This window comes from Antennarius striatus, chromosome 10 (assembly GCF_040054535.1).
Source record: "Antennarius striatus isolate MH-2024 chromosome 10, ASM4005453v1, whole genome shotgun sequence".
In the NCBI taxonomy this organism is placed as follows: Eukaryota; Metazoa; Chordata; class Actinopteri; order Lophiiformes; family Antennariidae; genus Antennarius; species Antennarius striatus.
The window spans coordinates 15,206,491-15,224,465 of record NC_090785.1 but is presented as its reverse complement, the minus strand read 5'-3'; the positions used below and the strand labels follow the sequence as shown (position 1 = coordinate 15,224,465).

The 17,975-nt window shown below is 38.8% G+C and overlaps 3 protein-coding genes across 3 annotated transcripts; all 3 read left to right on the top strand.

The window, feature by feature from the left end:
- The first annotated feature begins 1,913 nt into the window (after positions 1 to 1,913).
- On the top strand, positions 1,914 to 3,735 carry LOC137603240 (glutathione peroxidase 3-like). The gene is made up of 5 exons (XM_068326491.1): positions 1,914 to 2,024; positions 2,113 to 2,263; positions 2,357 to 2,474; positions 2,992 to 3,091; positions 3,324 to 3,735. The coding sequence occupies exons 1-5, from the start codon at positions 1,914 to 1,916 to the stop codon at positions 3,552 to 3,554; spliced, it is 711 nt and encodes a 236-aa protein (XP_068182592.1). The 3' UTR covers positions 3,555 to 3,735.
- A 4,980-nt stretch (positions 3,736 to 8,715) lies between these two features.
- Positions 8,716 to 10,883, top strand: LOC137602422 (glutathione peroxidase 3-like). Its single transcript, XM_068325113.1, has 5 exons — positions 8,716 to 8,875; positions 9,230 to 9,380; positions 9,464 to 9,581; positions 10,060 to 10,159; positions 10,393 to 10,883. The coding sequence occupies exons 1-5, from the start codon at positions 8,765 to 8,767 to the stop codon at positions 10,624 to 10,626; spliced, it is 714 nt and encodes a 237-aa protein (XP_068181214.1). The 5' UTR covers positions 8,716 to 8,764; the 3' UTR covers positions 10,627 to 10,883.
- Positions 10,884 to 13,853: 2,970 nt separating this feature from the next.
- LOC137602424 (glutathione peroxidase 3-like) lies at positions 13,854 to 17,733 on the top strand. The gene is made up of 5 exons (XM_068325114.1): positions 13,854 to 14,008; positions 15,477 to 15,627; positions 15,728 to 15,845; positions 16,379 to 16,478; positions 16,681 to 17,733. Exons 1-5 carry the CDS (start codon positions 13,913 to 13,915, stop codon positions 16,876 to 16,878), a joined length of 663 nt encoding a protein of 220 aa, XP_068181215.1. The 5' UTR covers positions 13,854 to 13,912; the 3' UTR covers positions 16,879 to 17,733.
- Positions 17,734 to 17,975: the final 242 nt, after the last annotated feature.

The following is a 17,975-nucleotide window of genomic DNA, read 5'->3' as shown; positions in this document are numbered from 1 at the left end:
TTAAATACAAAATAAGCTGTGTGTCAGATAGAGGAGCCAAGACAAGATGTGTTCCTCACCGCTGTAGAATCATCTGAGTGACAAAGCTGGCTTCACTTTAGAACAAACTCCATGCAAATAGAGATGAACGAGCATTTAAATATGTCTGGTGTTTTGATATAAGTACCTAATGTTTACCTAGTGTTTTTTCTTTTATCTATCTATCTATCTATCTATCTATCTTCTCTGCAATGTAAAATATAGCATGAATTAGTCTTCATAAATTTCAGTTTTCAGATGCCAAGTATTATTCAGCATATTTGCTACTTTCTTTACAGTTTTATAACAATCACGCTAACAATCTGGTGTTTAGTTATTTGTGTGTATCATTATTCCTCCGGTGCGACCTGTAGAGACTTCAATTTCACCCCGGAATATTACCTAAAATAGAAATGTGGTTTAGTGACAGGTAACTTTCTATTATACTGTATTTTATGAAATTAGTCTTAAATATCCTAGAGCAGACCATTTTGTTCCTTTCTTCCTTTTCTTCCTATTCTCTTCTTTCATTTCTTTACTCTTGAAATATGTCACAAAACCCATATTGCGTTTACATCACTTGAGATAGGATACACATTTAGAAACACGCCTTAAGCAATGTGACTTTTTTGCATCCCATTTTTCAAATTCAATAAATATGAAAATTGAGAGTTTTTATGTCAGGTTTTTTTGAAGAACACAAAGTGCATGAACAATGCAGAATTTGCAGTTTGTTATATTAGGTATGTGTGTCTTTGCTTAAAGCTACAGAGCCAACAGCAAACAGAATAGAAGAATAACTGGTGAAATGTATAGATCTTTTATTCAACAGGGAAAATGTTCAGATGTGCTGGACATGTGTTTGGCCCCTCTGTGCAAAAGTTAGGTCACTTTTAGGTTCCTGGTTTAGAGAAATCCTAGACCTGACACTTCTTTACAGCTTTGTTTGTAGGCTTATGAATGTATTCAGTGTGAAACCGTGTGTGATGTTCATTTCTTACAGAAAGTACCACACAGTTTAACTACAAGTTAATGCTGGACCTCTTGAACTTAACTTTGTTGACCATATTGTCAGGGTGGCATTAGTTCAGTCCATAGGGTCCTGGGCTGGGGACCAGAGGGTGGCCAGCTCAAGACCCATGTGGAACAAAACTGTTTGGAGTGTGTACTGGCAGTGGAGAGGTGCTAGTTGCTGAGGGGCCCTTAAGGAAGGCAGCATCTCCTTGCAAGTTGCTCATTGGGACGCCCCACGAGGATGCTCAATTATTATTAAAAATCAATTATTTTGAAGAGAGTGGCAACATGTAGCAATGAAAAACTCATTGGAGTTTATACTGCTCATATTTAATTACTTTTACAGTAGGTTTCTGCATTTCTAAAATAGTTATTAAAAGATTCTGATACAATGTGCCTGTTTAAGAGTTTGTGAATAAAACTGTTTTCTCTTTTACTCTCTGTTGTTGGTGTTGAGTTGATGTTCTTTACACATATATACTTTTATCTTTTTTTTAAAAATTGTTAATTTGTAATTTTATGTTTTAGAATGGTGCTCTCAGACCCTTTTTGCCCATATAGCATTTTACATCGTCAGTGGGAGAGATTAACCAGATTTGCATCAAATCCGTATGACAGTTAAGTCCATGAAAGACCACAAGATGACATGTTAATAAACTCGCATTTAAAATTCAGGGTAAATGAGGAGAACAGTGATACAGCTGAACAATACCTTTAGTTCCAATATGACAAAACAAATATACTGCTGAAGGAGGGAAAACTATGCATTTACGTCAGTAGAGGGTGTTATATATCAACTGTGCATCCCTCCTCCCCAAGTCAGAGCAGTTTAAATTCAACTTGAGTGAGAAGCTGTCAAACAGCCGTGGTGAGCCGTCACCATGGTGGAGAAGGACGGGCCGCCATGGCCCTTCTTACCGTTACTGCTTCTCAGTCTGCTGCAACTCAGCCCCACCGGCGGAGACAACACTTTTGGAATTTCATTATCACAGGTACTTTTTGGTATTCACACAATATATTTATAGTCTGGGTATATAAAGAGTTTATATTTTGTCTGGTAAACTGTGTCTTTACCCTCAGGTGTGCCACCCCTCTACAGATGACACCATTTACAATTACAGTGCAACGACTCTAGATGGGAGCCGCACTGTGAGCTTCAGTGACTACAGAGGTCAGACTGTCCTCTTCGTCAATACAGCCACATACTGAGGGTATAACTATCAGTACGTGGGTAAGAAACGGCTCCATATATCATTATTTTGGGATGCAGTATCATAAGCAGAACACTCTTTTCCATCTAATCAACTTTACATTTTCTTCTCAGAATTGAATGCACTACTTGATGAGCTGAAAGATCTGGGACTCACTGTTCTTGCCTTTCCAACCAACCAGTTTGGGAAACAGGAACCAGGAAAAAACCATGAAATTCTACCAGGTTTAAAGTGAGAAATCATTCTCTGAAAATACATTCAATGAAAGACCTGAAGCCAAACTCACTGACTGAAAAAAACTGAAGACAATCAGGAATTTTAAAGCGACATGTCAATACAAACTGAAAACGATTTTTCTCTTTAAGTGCTTCATATTTGAATCACGGGGGGGGGGGGTTCCCCTAATCTTGTAGAAGATCTGATAACATAAAAATCTCATGATTTTGAGCCAAATCCATAAATATAATAATGTTCTGAAACAAAAGAACCTTCATGTTGGGAGGAATTTGCATTACTGCTAAACCCAGTCAATCAACGTGTTCATTTAATGAGAAGAGGGATCCTGTTACAACAAAATCACTTCTTGTCTGTGGCCACTCATACATGCAGAGAGTCCTCGGGTTCATTCTGTAGCCTTGTATCCATTGGAGACAACTGTTGTTTTATTAAGACCTGTGGTGAATTAATGGAAGCTGCCAAAACACTAAGTGTTCAGAGACACATAAACTGTCTTCTTTCTGGATCACAGGCATGTTAGACCAGGAAATGGGTACGTTCCAAACTTCCAGCTGTTTGAAAGGAGTGAGGTGAATGGAGATAATGAGCAGAAGCTTTATACGTTCCTCAAGGTATGTAACAAGTGATTCCATTTATAATGCATGTTAACACAGGAAGACTGCTGAGTAGTTTAAAAAGATTCAGCTATAATGATAGTTAAAAAACTCGGTGACGGACAATGGTTTCCTCAAAAACATGCTGCACATTAAAGTCAATGTTATTCACACACATCTTTAAGGTGAGTATTGTTAACTTGTGTTCATTCTCTATTATCTAGCTCTTTCTTCTTTCTACTTTCTACAGAACTCATGCCCTCCAGCTGGACATGACTTTGGAGACCCCTCTCGTCTGTTCTGGAGTCCATTCCAGGTCAATGACATCAAGTGGAACTTTGAAAAGTTTCTGGTGGGGCCAGACGGGAAGCCTGTGATGAGGTGGCATTCATCTATTAATGTCACCACCATCCAGCCTGACATCCGGGCATATCTGCTCCAACTAAAAAATAAGGAATCTGAATCTTCTTCAGCAGTGTAGATCTGATGAAATGACAAATAATGTAGAAAGTAATGCCAACAGTTTCTGATCCATGAAGATGACCTGTTTAATGAAGAGGAGGCTTGAAAACAGGAAGTCTGTGGTGTCTCCTTTGAGTCTGGGGTTCAGGACAGTTCTTCAGTGCATTCAGGCTGCCCTGGAACCCCAAAGTTTCATGTCACCTTCCACCTTCTGGACCTGTTGGTCATTACAGCCTCTGTGTTGATTCATTCAAATAAATCTTGCTGAGCAACATGTTGATGTCCAGACCTTTCTTGCACAGAATCTGTTACACCATGGGTCAGAACAAGACCAAAGCCACACATCCTGGCAAAGTTTTGCTTTGAGGACAAGCTAAATAAATTTTTAAAAATCGTGTCGTGCTTGTATACTCCGAGCACGACACCAGTGCACTGCAGAGACACATGAAAAACAAACAACCACTCACACGTGCACTCACACCTACAGGCAGTTTGGACTCAATTCAACATTCGTTGCATGTTTTGGGAGGTGGGAGGAAACTGGAAAACCCGGAAAGAACCCACGAAGACATGGGGAGAGCATGCAAACTCCGCAAAGAGCAGGACACAAACCCGGAACCGTCTTGCTGATATTATTTTATATTATATTATCAATTCATAAATCATCATTCATAAATCATCATTCATAACATGACAATAATTTCCTTAACGTTATTTTGTTACATTGATTACATATTTTTTAGTAATCTTGTCAGCTCATGGCAATTGACAATTATTTCGTCTAAGGTGTCTTTCTTTACTTTAGTTTCTTTTAGCTGATCATATTTGTGCTTTCTTTGTTAGTGTCTTTTATTTTGCTGTGAAATAATTGCAGTGTGACTGAGCCTTTTCTTCACAAGCAGATGACCTAACTGGTTGTCACTGTGTAACTTTAAATTTGCCCAAAGCAGTTTGCTAAGTGTGGAAGAATTCTCCATGAGACTGAATTTGTTCTTCAGATGGTGATGTGACAGTCGGTCTATTCAAAGCAATTAATTTGACCGTGTGTCGAAGTTTCAGGTGATGTTGTTCACCTCATTTGACTGAATGACAAAAACTCCACTTAAGAACAATCCATGTTGGCAGAGAGGACAAGGCATGACTTCATAAAGGTGTGTACCAAGTTTTGCTATAGGCACTCAGTGGACCTAGCATGCATGAATGTTATGTCCAGAGTGCAGTTACTGTGAGGCGCTACATACACCCTGTCCAGGAAGAGTGCTCACTTCAAGACACATGTACTGATTGTCCATAATTATGCATAATGTACCTGCTCTTTAAATAATACTGGTAATAATAAATGCTAGTACTAATTATAATAATAAATACTTCTGCTAAAGACATTATCCGTCTGCTGAGACTTAAGTTTGGCGAACAAGGAAGGAGAGCAGTAGTTGTTTTGTGCTCTTGACTTTGAGGACTGTTCTGGTTGTCACCACCACCTGGAAAGAATTTGTCTGAGAGCTTTTGAGGATGGAGACACATTCTCCACAGATTTAAGTAGTGCAAATCTTCTCAATCTGACGAATAAACGACACTTACCCCAGATTTTTGTTGGGTTTTTGTTTTTGTTTGTTTTTGTAAACATAACGTATAACAAACTTTGTCAGTAACAAGAAAGGATTTTGAGGGATGGCGAACAATGAATGAGTTGTTCGTGTGACATGACCAGAGATGGACAGAGTACTTGACCCCAGTACTTGAGTAAGAGTACAAATACTTCTGGTCAAAATTTATTCTGCTACAAGTAAGAGTAGCCCAGTAAATACATTAATTGAGTAAGGGTAAAAAAAGTACTTGCTTTTAAATGTACTTAAGTATTCAAGAGTAAATGCTTTTAAATGTACTATAAGTAAAATAGTAAGAGTAAATTCCTATTTTTATTTATCTTTGATGAGAATGGACCTGACTGAATTACTGTCATTTTACAATTTTATATATACAGTAGTACCTTGTATCTCTTGTTTCAGAGAAAACTCTTTGAAACCACCTGAACTGATGTGCTTGTCTGTAGAACCATTATGTTATACTGTACCAAGCCTTCCCCAAAGAGGACAATTATGTCATTTTCACATTTTATTAAACAATTCCCCCCTTCCATACACACACAAGACCAAATGGAGCCATACGGGCCCAACCAACTCGTTTAACTGGGGACCAACTGGAACCCCTGAAGGACTCACTGGTGGACTACTGGTTGAGAACCACTGCTTTACAACAAACTAAATCTCTGCTTTCAACAACTCAATGTTTACAGGAAGGACATATCCCAGTACCACAATATTTGTCTCCCCCAGACTGTCTGTTTCCCCCCACCAGTCTGTCTGTCTCCCCCCCCCCCCTGACGTATTTCAGCTTTTACGTCAATCCCAGTTGAGAACGTGTACTGTAATAGGTTTCCTTCTTTGACAAACACTGCGTGTGGCCAATTGCTTTTTTTGGGGGGGGGGGACAAAACAACAACAGGCAAACCTAAAAGTATTAATGAGCCTTCTCAGAAATTAACTCGAGTAAGAGTAAAAATCTTAGCCTCGGAAATGTATTCGAGTAAGAGTAATAGGTATGAAAGAATTCTAGTATTTGAGTAAAGTAAAAATCCTCAGAATCTGTACTTAAGTACAGTACTTCAGTAAATTTACTCCGTTACTGTCCACCCCAGGACATGACTGAAATGAGAGCTTGGTTTGCATTGACAACAAACAAACAAAATGTGGGAACAAAAAAATAAAACAACAGAATAAACAAATTCCCAAAGAGTGGGAGATGGTGAAGATGGATCTGGGTATATCTGTGACAATACAGGTGTTGTACTAGTCTGCTGAAAAAAGTGAGAGACCTACCTCTAAGGTGAAGCTCTTGATTTTTCAGTAAATCTAGTTCTACCCTCACTTATGGTCATGAGTTCTGGGTAATGACTGACCCTTAATGATAGGGTGAATGGTTCACTCAGTTGCCCTACATTCTAGCCCTACATCATTTTTCTCATAGCATTTTACTCATTCATTCTTTTCACTTGTCCCAAGCTACCAGCTCCATGTAGCATTATCTCTTTTAGTTATATCCATAATATTTTTATTCTTATTTTACCACTTTTTCTAGTTTTATTTTACAAATAGTCTTACTTTGCCCAAACTGAGTTGACACAGATATTTGTAAGACAAATGTTTGGATTTTCAAAACATTAGATTACCCATCCTCTCTACATATCCAAAAAATTGCACTCAAGGTCTGAAGTCTTAGTATACTTGACATTTAAATGAGTCTTTGTTAGTTTTAAGTTTCAGGTTTTCATATGCAGAATAGTATTCAGGCTGTGTTTGGCAGTTACTCGTCAGTCTTATAACTATAATTTTGGGAAGCAAATAGAAGTTTTGTTCTGTGTCTGTGTCATTGTGTGCCAGTACACTTGTTTTGCAAACAATTTCAGTATCAGCCCTAATGAAGAGCTCCAGAAAATGACTTTTATAAGTTTGATACCATAGCTGAGTATCATGTGTACACTTCAACCTCACCCAAATCGAAACATTCATCAAGCATTTAAAAACTTCGACCATTTAACATCTGCAGTATTGTATTTAAATATTTATAAAGATTATTATTTCACTTTGTCAACTTTAGCATATGTTATATCTTCTGTCATGTTTTCATTTCATTGATGGGTTCAGATGCCAGAGCCCAGCAGCAGTAGCATAAATGTCAAAGTCCATTTGTGATTTGGGTCATTTTCCTAAGGCAACCCATAAGCTCACCTTTAACTTGTCAGTCTCTGTGACATTTTGTAGCCCAATCTTTCAAAAGGAGAGAACAGCTTGGCTGCATTTTTTTATCAGGTCAACAAACTCAGCAAAGTCTTTCTGTTCCTTTCAGTATATTATATCAAAAATAAATCATACAAACTTTCAGAATATGTAACACTGAAAACAAAACCCTCCTGTTAGGTTAAACTCAGCAGAAAACCCATTTATAAATTCTCTGACAAGGACAAAGTGCCACTGTGGGAGTAGATATAAAAGTAGAGTACGAATTTCCAGAATTGTATCTCTGTATCAGACAGATTGTTAACAATGAATATGAGTTCAGTTCAGTGTGTGACCGTGTGTGTTAGATTTGTCTCTGTTATTACTGAACTGTTTGTACTATCGGCCTAAATCACAGTGTGTGATGAAAATTTGAAGTGATCAAAAATTCCTTACAATTTAATCCCTTTCAATGGTAAAAACCCTTAGAAATACAGTCGAATTAATTAAAACAAAGGCACAACTCTCACTGCATTTTCTGCTATGACAACTACAAAGTATAAGCTAGCTTTGTTACAAGTTATATCCGCTGACTTTCAGTCATAGTTTCACATCTTTCCTGTAGAAATAACAGCAACTCTCAACCAACAGTTTCTCTTGTGGACTCTCTGTGTGGTGTTTTATTGTTTTACACCAGAAAGAGATGTTTTTAGAAATTCTAGTTCACGTTTGGTGCTCATGAATACGCATTTGTTGATCAAATTAAAGAAAGTAATTTTAAATATAGAGGCGGCATATGTATTTGTACAATAAATGTGTCCGCTATTTCATTTTTTTATGCCTACATCAGGTTGTCACTTAAACAAAAGCCATCTCTTGTGTTAAAAAAATGTTTTTGTAGATTGAAAGCAGACATTAATAATATTATAATCAGCTCTTTTATTTTTTATTGGTAGTTCCACCAATCTGACATCTCTTAAAACAAGAAACAACATTTGCTTCTTGTTTCTGAAATGCAGTCATCTCAAATGTTGTCCATAGGAATCAAGATGTTATCTTAAGCATTGAAAAAGCCTGAACTATGAATGATTACCTAGAAAGATTAATGAAAGATGAATCTACTTGAATATTTTGTTACACCATACTGAAATAATTGTCATAATAATAATAGAAATAAACATTACTGCAGATACTTTCTTTGTTGTAGTGGTCAAATTATTTACATTTTGATAACATATTGAGGCATAACCAAGGCATGTCATATAGAAATCACTAATCCACTCTGTTTTAGATAATGCAAGTTGCACTCATTCATTCATTGGTCGATCATTGTGGATGCTGTTATGTCAGAAGGGGGCGTCATCTCTGCAGTGCTTCCCTCCGCCCCCAGTTGAAGCTGTTTTAAATTCACCCTGAGGGAGAAGCAGCCAGACACCCATGGTGAGCCGTCACCATGGTGGGGAAGGATGGGGCACCGTGGTGCTTTTTACCTTTACTACTCTTCGGTCTGCTGCGACCCAATACCGCCTGCACGGACTGCGGCTATGCACCTCCATTCTCAGAGGTATGTTTTGACATCCATTCAGTAGCTTCATGGGTCTAGAGAGGAATAAATCAACTTGATATCAGATGTTATCACCATGTTCTCCAATAATGAACTGTTCATATAACTATGCTCCCAGAAGTTTAATAACGTCACATCAAGACCTGTTTATACAATAGATAATGAACCTCACTTATGTATGTTTTGACCTAAAAATTCAAAGCATTAGCTCACGGTCTCACTCCTTTAACTAGGAAAAAGTATCCTGAAGATGCATGTGTTTCAGAGTCATTGGATCAATTGAAGAATTCCCTTATTTGTTTGTAAAAGTATGAAGGAGAAACAAACCTGCTTGAACTGTGTCTTTACCCTCAGATGTGCCAGCCATCCACAAATGAAACCATTTATAAATACAGTGCAAAGACTCTAAACGGGACCCACACTGTGAACTTCAGTGACTACAGAGGTCAGACTGTCCTCTTCGTCAATACAGCCACATACTGAGGGCTCACCATTCAGTATCTGGGTAAGAAAGGGCTTCAGATATCATTATGTTGTAAGATTTTTTAAAAAGCCATGCTTTTCCATCTTTTCTTTTTCTGTTATCAGAATTGAATGCACTACAGGAGGAGTTGAAACCGACGGGACTCATCGTTCTCGGTTTCCCCTCCAACCAGTTTGGGAAACAGGAACCAGGACAAAGACATGAAATTCTGCCAGGACTAAAGTAAGAGGGGATTTTCTATGAATAATAATAATAATAATAATTACATTATTATTATTATTATTATTATTATATACTAACTGAACATATAAAAACAACCAGTAATGCCAAAGCTGTGTATCAATATAAGAATAAAAGCACTTCAGTCTTGAAAAACAAGATATTGCAAAGGACTTCTAGAGTGTAAAAAAATCTGGAAAAAAAAGATCTCTTGAACTGAAAACAAAAGCTTCTCAAACATGCCTTTTTGCAGTTTGGTAAATCCAGTCAATCAACATGTGATCATTTAATCAGGGGAAGGATCCTGTTACAATAAAACAAGTTCTTGTCTGCGGCTGCTCATACATTCAAAATGTCCTCAGGCTCATTCTGTGGCCTGGTATCCATTGGAGACAACTGTGAATTTATTAAAACCAGGAGTGAATTAATGGAAATTTTACAGACACATCCACTGATAAACTGTCTTCTTTCCCGATCACAGGTATGTACGACCAGGAAACGGATTTGTTCCAAACTTCCAGCTGTTTGAAAAGGGTGACGTGAATGGAGCTAAAGAGCAGAAGGTTTTCACGTTCCTCAAGGTATGTAACAAGTGATTCCATTTATAATGCATGTTAACACTGCTGTGTAGTTTAAATAGACTGAGTTTGTGTACTAATGACTGTACACAAACTCAGAGAATGTTAATGACAATTGTTTCCTCAAAAACATGTGACTGGCAATGATTTCAAAAGACAGTTTGCTAATCTTATACTCACACATCTAAAATTTGTAGGTTGTTGCCTTGCGTACAGATGTTTATTCTATTATGCAGAACGCATGCCCTCCAGTTGGAGAAACTTTTGGAAAACCCTCAGGCAGAATATTCTGGGAGCCGGTGAAAATAAACGATATCAAATGGAACTTTGAAAAGTTCCTGGTGGGACCAGATGGGAAGCCGGTGAGGAGGTGGCATCCACATGTCGAAATTTCTGAGGTCCGAGATGGTATCCTGGCATACCAGACAGAACTAAAGGCTAAGGAATGTGAATCCCTTTCAGCAGTTTAGATCTGATGAAGTAACTGATAACGTGCTAACGTACAATGTAATGCCAACAGTTTCTGATCCATGAAGTTGACCTGTTAAATGAAGAGGAGGCTTGAAAACAGGAAGTCTGTGGTGTCTCCTTTGAGTCTGGGGTTCAGGACAGTTCTTCAGTGCATTCAGGCTGCCCCGGAACCCCAAAGCATCACGTCAACTTCCCACTTCAGGACCTGTTGGTCATTACAGCCTGTGTGTTACTTCATAACAATAAATCTTGGTGAGCAACATGTTGATGTCCAGACCTTTCTTTACCAGAATCTGTTACGCCATGGGTCAGAATAAGGTCATGCACATTTCCCTATTCATTAAGAATTACTTACAGTTAATTAAAGGATGCTATTTTTTCGAAATAAATAAATAAATAAAACAGAGGGGAATGGGTTTTTGGTTTTTTGGGGGTTTTTTTTTAGTACATATAGTAAAGTATATACAGTAAATGAATGTCAGTCATTCTCCTAGGGGAGCAAAATAATTAATTGATGGCTGCACAGCAGGATCTACACTATGCTGGAGATGAACAGAAACATAAAACTTCAAATTTAGTAAAATCTAAATGCTTTTGTTTTCCATAAGGTCACTGTTGTCATAAGATGTCCAAAAACTCTGGCGAAAAATGTGCACACCATACCTCCCACAGGGGTAGAATAACTGCGTGGAGACTGGTTCAATAGACAATGAATTAAACAGCCTCACTTTAATTGTCTTCATCCAAATCCATGTCATTCATGTTTTCAGCTGAACAACCACAAAAAAAATCACAAAAAAATGCCATCTTTATCAGTATGTTTATATAGAATTTACATCGTATACAAAGAATGTCTCTGTATGTCCCTTTTACAGCTCACCTGCACCTTTGCAGCTGTCTTCATATATATGATTATCTCTAATACTTCAATGTCACATTATCCTCTGTCAGGAGCCTTTTCTGGCTACTCTCATTCCACAGCCTACAAAAGGGTCTCTGAGCACATCTGACAATCCCTCTCCATGTTCAGACAGCCAACAGAGCTCTCTATGTGCTCCTACATGGTGTTAGTCTTTAATCGGTTCCCCCAGTGAAATCTGAAACATTTGCCTCTGACATTTGGCTCTGGATTTAAATGCATATGTCACCTCTTTTGTGATTCTTTGAAACATTTTCTGGCTGCTTTGACTGGTGATATGAGCCTTCATAGATGGTTGGAGGTTTCTGTACACACAATATTACACTCTGTAACACATTTACTTTTGTTTAATACTCAGTTTAATTTCAGCTGGATAACAGGGAGGCACGGTGGCGCAGTGGGTAGGGCTGTCGCTGCACAACAAGGCGGTTCCAGGTTCGAGTCCCGCTCTGTGCGGAGTTTGCATGGGTTCTCTCCGGATTCTCTGGCTTCCTCCCACCACCAAAATGCATTTCAGGTTAATTGGCTGGCTCAAAGTGTTCATAGGTGTGAGTGTGTGTGCGTGTTGTCTGCGTATGTCTATGTGGTGCACTGGTTTCGTGCCGAGAGTTATCCCTGCCTCACGCCCTCAGTTAGCTGGGATAGGCTCCAGCTCATCGTGACCAGCTACAGCGGATGAAGCGGTAAGAAGATGAATGAATGAATGAATGAATGAATGAATGAATGAATGAATGACCATGGATAATGCTTTTTAAATTATTGACGGGTTATCCCCCTTTAGGAGCTAAATGATGTACGGGGTCTCCTGGGGATAGTTGGTGCTCAGGTATAAGAAGGAACCAATGTTCGCCGGGTTAGATTTCTGCCCCGAAGCATTAAAAGTTTTTTGACCGCTGAATGCTGACCTCTGAAGGTTTTGCTATTTGGTGTTAACTATTGGTGGAGTTAACTGAGAAATGGAATGGAAACCCATTTCTCTTTGCTTGCTCATAACTGATCTCGTAAGTGAATGTGCTTCTAACTCAAACAAATTTTCACCATTTAAATTAACTAAAATTATTTTAATCTGTCCCACCATTGTAAAACAGCCCCAAATCCCCTAAATTATGAAAAAAATATATTTTTATCAACCACTAGACATGTTTCCTGTGAGTTATTATTTATATGTAAGTTACATAAACAAAGTATGAAAAGAAATGCAAAACTCAACACATGGGAAACAATGAGATGCGGTCTCAGCTGATGTTGTATCCATCCACCAACTAGCGGTGGTGTCCCAGAGCAAAACTGTTACCTCAGATTTTCGCTTATATGTCGAACAAAAATGTGGAAGAGGCAATGGCTAATATCTCAAAAACCTCGTATGTCCAGTTGCTCGTATGTCAAGATACTACTGTACTCTATATTTTAACAAGGCTTTAAAAGTTAATTCACTGTTAAAGTTGTGTAATAGAGTCAGTTCACTTAAACTTACAGGTCTGCACATTGTCTTGTGTGTTTAATTCTGAATGTCCCATTCCTTATGCAGTCAAGGTCTGGGTGATAAAATGTAGGTCTGGATTGTCAGAGTGTTCAGACCAGATAGCAGAAACCACCCAGTAGATAGTCAAAAGATTCCAGGGTAATTCTGGAAAGATTTAGCCGAAACGAGCCTTCCAGAAAGAATATAAAGTTCTCATCAACGTTTAGACCGGGGGTGGGCAAACTTTATGACTGGTGGGCTACACAGAGTTCTAAAATTTAACAGATGGGCCAGCTGAGGAGCAGGTGGATGAAGTGTTGATTTCTACTTTTGCAAATTATGTAAACACCATTGTATAAAAGGATTTGGCATTTAACCAACAGCAAAGAAATATTTTTAGTTTATTTCATAAAAGTATTTATATAGTATAAAAAAATAAGTGGGCACGATTGTAAAGCCTAACATGGCCCGTGGCACATTGTTTGCCCATGCCTGGTTTCTACGCTCTTCTTTGATGATTAACCTTCCTCTTGGTAAAATCCTGTGACATTAAATGAACCCTTTGCAGAGTTTGTCATTCAGTTCAGTTCAGTTCAGTGAACTTTGGGATTTGCTGAAATCTGACATCTTTGTCATTTCTGGAATAAACAAACACGCTTGTGTTCTGGTCTCCTGAGCCCTGACATAGTACAGTAGTAGTAACAGTAAGAGTAGTAATAGTAGTAGTAGTAGTAGTTGTTGTAGTTGTTGGTGGTGTTGTTGTTGTGATTGCTGTTGTAATATTTACTGTGAGTTCTGTTACGTCAGCAGTGGGCGTTACCTCACCCCACGGAGCTCGCTGCTCGACCCAGGCCGCTCTTGATGAGGGGGAGGCGGTCACACACAGACGCAGGTCGCTGTCGCTATGGCGGAGACGGATGGTAACATGTTCCCTCTACTGTCGCTCCTGCTTTTCGGTCTGCTGCAGCCCGGTTCCGCCTGCTCCAACGGACTCACACAGGTAATGGTCGACCGGCACACAACCCGTTCGTTACGGGATAAATAAATCAATTTGAGAGCGTTTAAAATCGCTCTGTTCTCTAATTTCCCTGTCAGGTGTTGGGATGAAGCGGGAATTCACAGGCCGTCAGTGCAACACGTTCAGCAACGTGTCTCAGCTGTGTGACATGACGTGTGATTTAACTACTAGTTGAACACTGGACAATGCATCCATCGTGAGACATTGTATAAAAGGATTTATTATTATTAATAATAATAATTATTATTATTATAAAATATTAGTCATAAAATAATAAGAAAATATTACTTTATTACTATAATTTAATAATAATAATAAAATGTCATCCAACATGATAACACAGTCCATGTTTGGGCTGATGTTTGATTAATAGTTATAGCCCTCGTTTGGTAAATAAACTGATGTTTGCTCTGGAAGAGAGGATTGAACAAATAGATGTATTTGTTATCATTGTTTTGAAATTTACCTGCACTTAATCTGCTCGTTCAATACAAATATTATTTCATGGGAATTATTTCTCTGATATAATTTTTAACTTTTCACCCAGAGGTATATTTTGCCAAGTAATTGGATTAAGGAAATTCTGATTGACCTATTTTTTTTTTTGGGGGGGGGGGGGGCAGAAAATACAGTGAGTGATCACACCAAAGGTAAATAAATACTGGGTTACACTTGTCAGTCCATCTGTACGTCCGTTCATCTGCCCTTACATGCTGGACAGATTTCCACACACTTTTCTTGATCACTTTTAAAGATGCTGTTTGAATGCTCTGTTTTAGTTTCTTCTCATGCTGCTGCTGTGCACGGGACTGACTTCCTCACCATTCAGCTGATCGGTTTGTTCGCCAGCCTCCATCTTTGGTCTTTGTGTTCTGATAGCAGGTTGTTTTTTTGGTCATCTGTGTTTTGACTGAGGCTACTTTAGATTGAGAATAGCGTAGTATTGTAGTTTTTGAGTCTGTATAGAATTAGTCTGCATGAAAAGATTTTTCAGGAACTGAGTCAATAGGCTCATTCATGTCAAGGGTTGGACATCAATACCATTTTTTTATTATATGTATCCGGCTCCTGAGGTCTGCACCAGCTGACCTGTGAGGATGTGTAACAGAGAAGTGATTTCCTTTCCATTCAGCTACAACAGTTGTTGAATGTGCACTCTTAAAGACAGCTGCTGTGTGATGCTGCAGGGGTCGAACATTCTCATAGGAAACAAGGTGACACATCACCAGCTGTTGTGAACAGAACTGAAAAACGACATCGATATTTCCGTGAAATTGCAGACATTGTCACCGCTGCACAGCATAATACTCATAATACTCATGGTGCTTTTATTATCCTGTACCATGCATCCCATATTGGTTTAAATTTAAAATGATTGGTTGTACTTACCATGTTTTGTACCCCTGCAATAACAGTTTGTCACCTGCTTGAACTGTTTCTTTACCCTCAGCTGTGCCAGCCGTCCACAGGTGACACCATTTATAAATACAATGCAAAGACTCTGGATGGGAGCCACACTGTGAACTTCAGTGACTACAGAGGTCAGACTGTCCTCTTCGTCAATACAGCCACATTCTGAGGGCTCACCATTCAGTATGTGGGTAAGAAACGGTCATATGAATGCCATTATTGTGTGATGCAGTCTTGGAGATTCTCAGTTTAAAGACGTTTAATGGTCAACTTGTGATTTTCTGTTATCAGAATTGAATGCACTACAGGAGAAGCTGAAACCTCTGGGGCTCGTCGTTCTCGGCTTCCCCTCCAACCAGTTTGGGAAACAGGAACCAGGACAAAATCATGAAATTCTGCCGGGTTTAAAGTGAGAAATGATTGAATTATTATTGTGACTATTAATACTATTATCAGTTCAGAAGCTTTATCTCACAGAATAAAATTAATGAAGAAAACCAGTCAGAACCTGAAATCCATGGATCAAAACAGTCAGGGTGAAAATAATTGTTTTTTTGATCGATGTGCTTCATACTTGAAGCTCTAGAGTTTCCAAAATTATTTCGGTAATCATACAGAAGATCTGAACATGTGAGAATCTCCTGATCTTGAGTCACATCTATAAATATAATAATGTTCTGGAATGTAAGAGCCTGGATGTTTGCGATACCGGTAAGTCCAGTCAATCAACGTGTTCATTTAATGAGAAGAGGGATCCTGTTACAACAAAATCAGTTCTTGTCTCTGGCCGCTCATACATGCTGAGTCCTCAGGTTCATTCTGTGGTCTTGTATCTAGACAACTGTTTTTTTATTAAGACCTGTGGTGAATTAATGGAAGCTGCCAAGACACAAAGTGTTCAGAGACACATCACTGATAAACTGTCTTCTTTCTGGATCACAGGTATGTTAGACCAGGAAATGGTTATGTTCCAAACTTCCAGCTGTTTGAGAAGGGTGACGTGAACGGAGGTAATGAGCAGGAGGTTTATACATTCCTCAAGGTATGTAACAAGTGATTCCATTTATAATGCATGTTAACACAGGAAGACTGCTGTGTCGTTTAAATAGACTGAGTTACTATTGATCATTACTGACAATTGTTTCCTCAAAAACATGCTGCAGATCAACGTTTATTTTAGTCACACATCTTTAAGGTGAGGGTTGTTCATTTGTGTCTGATCTAGCTGTTTCCTATTTCTACAGAACTCGTGTCCTCCAGTCGGAGTAAATCTGGGAGACCCCTCTGGTCTGTTCTGGACTCCACTGAAGGTCACTGACGTGAAGTGGAATTTTGAAAAGTTTCTGGTGGGGCCAGATGGGAAGGCTGTGATGAGGTGGCATCCATCTGTCAATGTCTCTCAGGTCCAGTCTGACATCCTCAGATTCCTCCTCCAGCTCTAAAGAAATGACCTTTTTAATTAATCTGATTAATTTGCAATATTGCAGACGTCATTGTTAATGTGCCAATGTAGAAAATAATGCCAACAGTTTCTGATCCATGAAGATGACCTGTTTAATGAAGAGGAGGCTTGAAAACAGTTACTCTGTGGTGTCTCCTTTGAGTCTGAGGTTCAGGACAGTTCTTCAGTGCATTCAGGCTGCCCTGGAACCCCAAGCATCACGTCAACTTCCCACTTCAGGACCTGTCGGTCATTACAGCCTGTGTGTTGATTCATTCAAATAAATCCTGCTGAGCAACATGTTGATCTATCAATCTTTGCAATAACTGTTATACTGTGGTTGTCATGATCTGAACATAAAATATTAGCATTAGGGGAACCTGGATACATATCTAACACAAGAACAGTTTTAAGAACGACCAATTCCACCATCCACAGAAGACATGAATCATTTAATAATTTCAAGACTTACCTACTCCCTTCCTGATACCACATGCTGGTTGATGCAGCTTGGAAAAGGTGCATGAAGACTCATGCGTATGTGCCAAATGTACTGAGATACACATTTTTATTGTGAAGTTCCTTCTTCCTCTTTAAAATTCCAGTATACATGTAAAAATAATTCATTAGTTGCTACACAAACTGTCGACTCATACTCTTATTGCCTGAGCACACCTGTGTCTGCTGAACATTGGTCTAGCAATAATGTCAACAATAATGCTCATAAGTCTGTCCCTGAAAATGTTGGAGTTTTAAAGAGCAAAGGAAAATGTACACAATTATGAAAGTGGCTTTGCAGTGTTGGGACTCTGTACGTACATCTTTCCGGAGAGGAAAGCTTTTACAGACACACACTTCAATAAACCTCTTTTACATCCACAACCTACCCTGGTCGCAGGTCAGACTGTCACACCCTTCATTTGACATCCACTCATGATCAATCAACCAACCTTTATTTATATAGCGCTTCATCACATCATCAAACCTTTCAAAGCGCTTTAAGAGACAGAAAGCCAACACAGCCCTCCAGAGCGAGCATAAGCAACGGTGGCGGGGAAAAACTCTCTTGTTGAGGAAGAAACTCCAGGCAGGACCCAA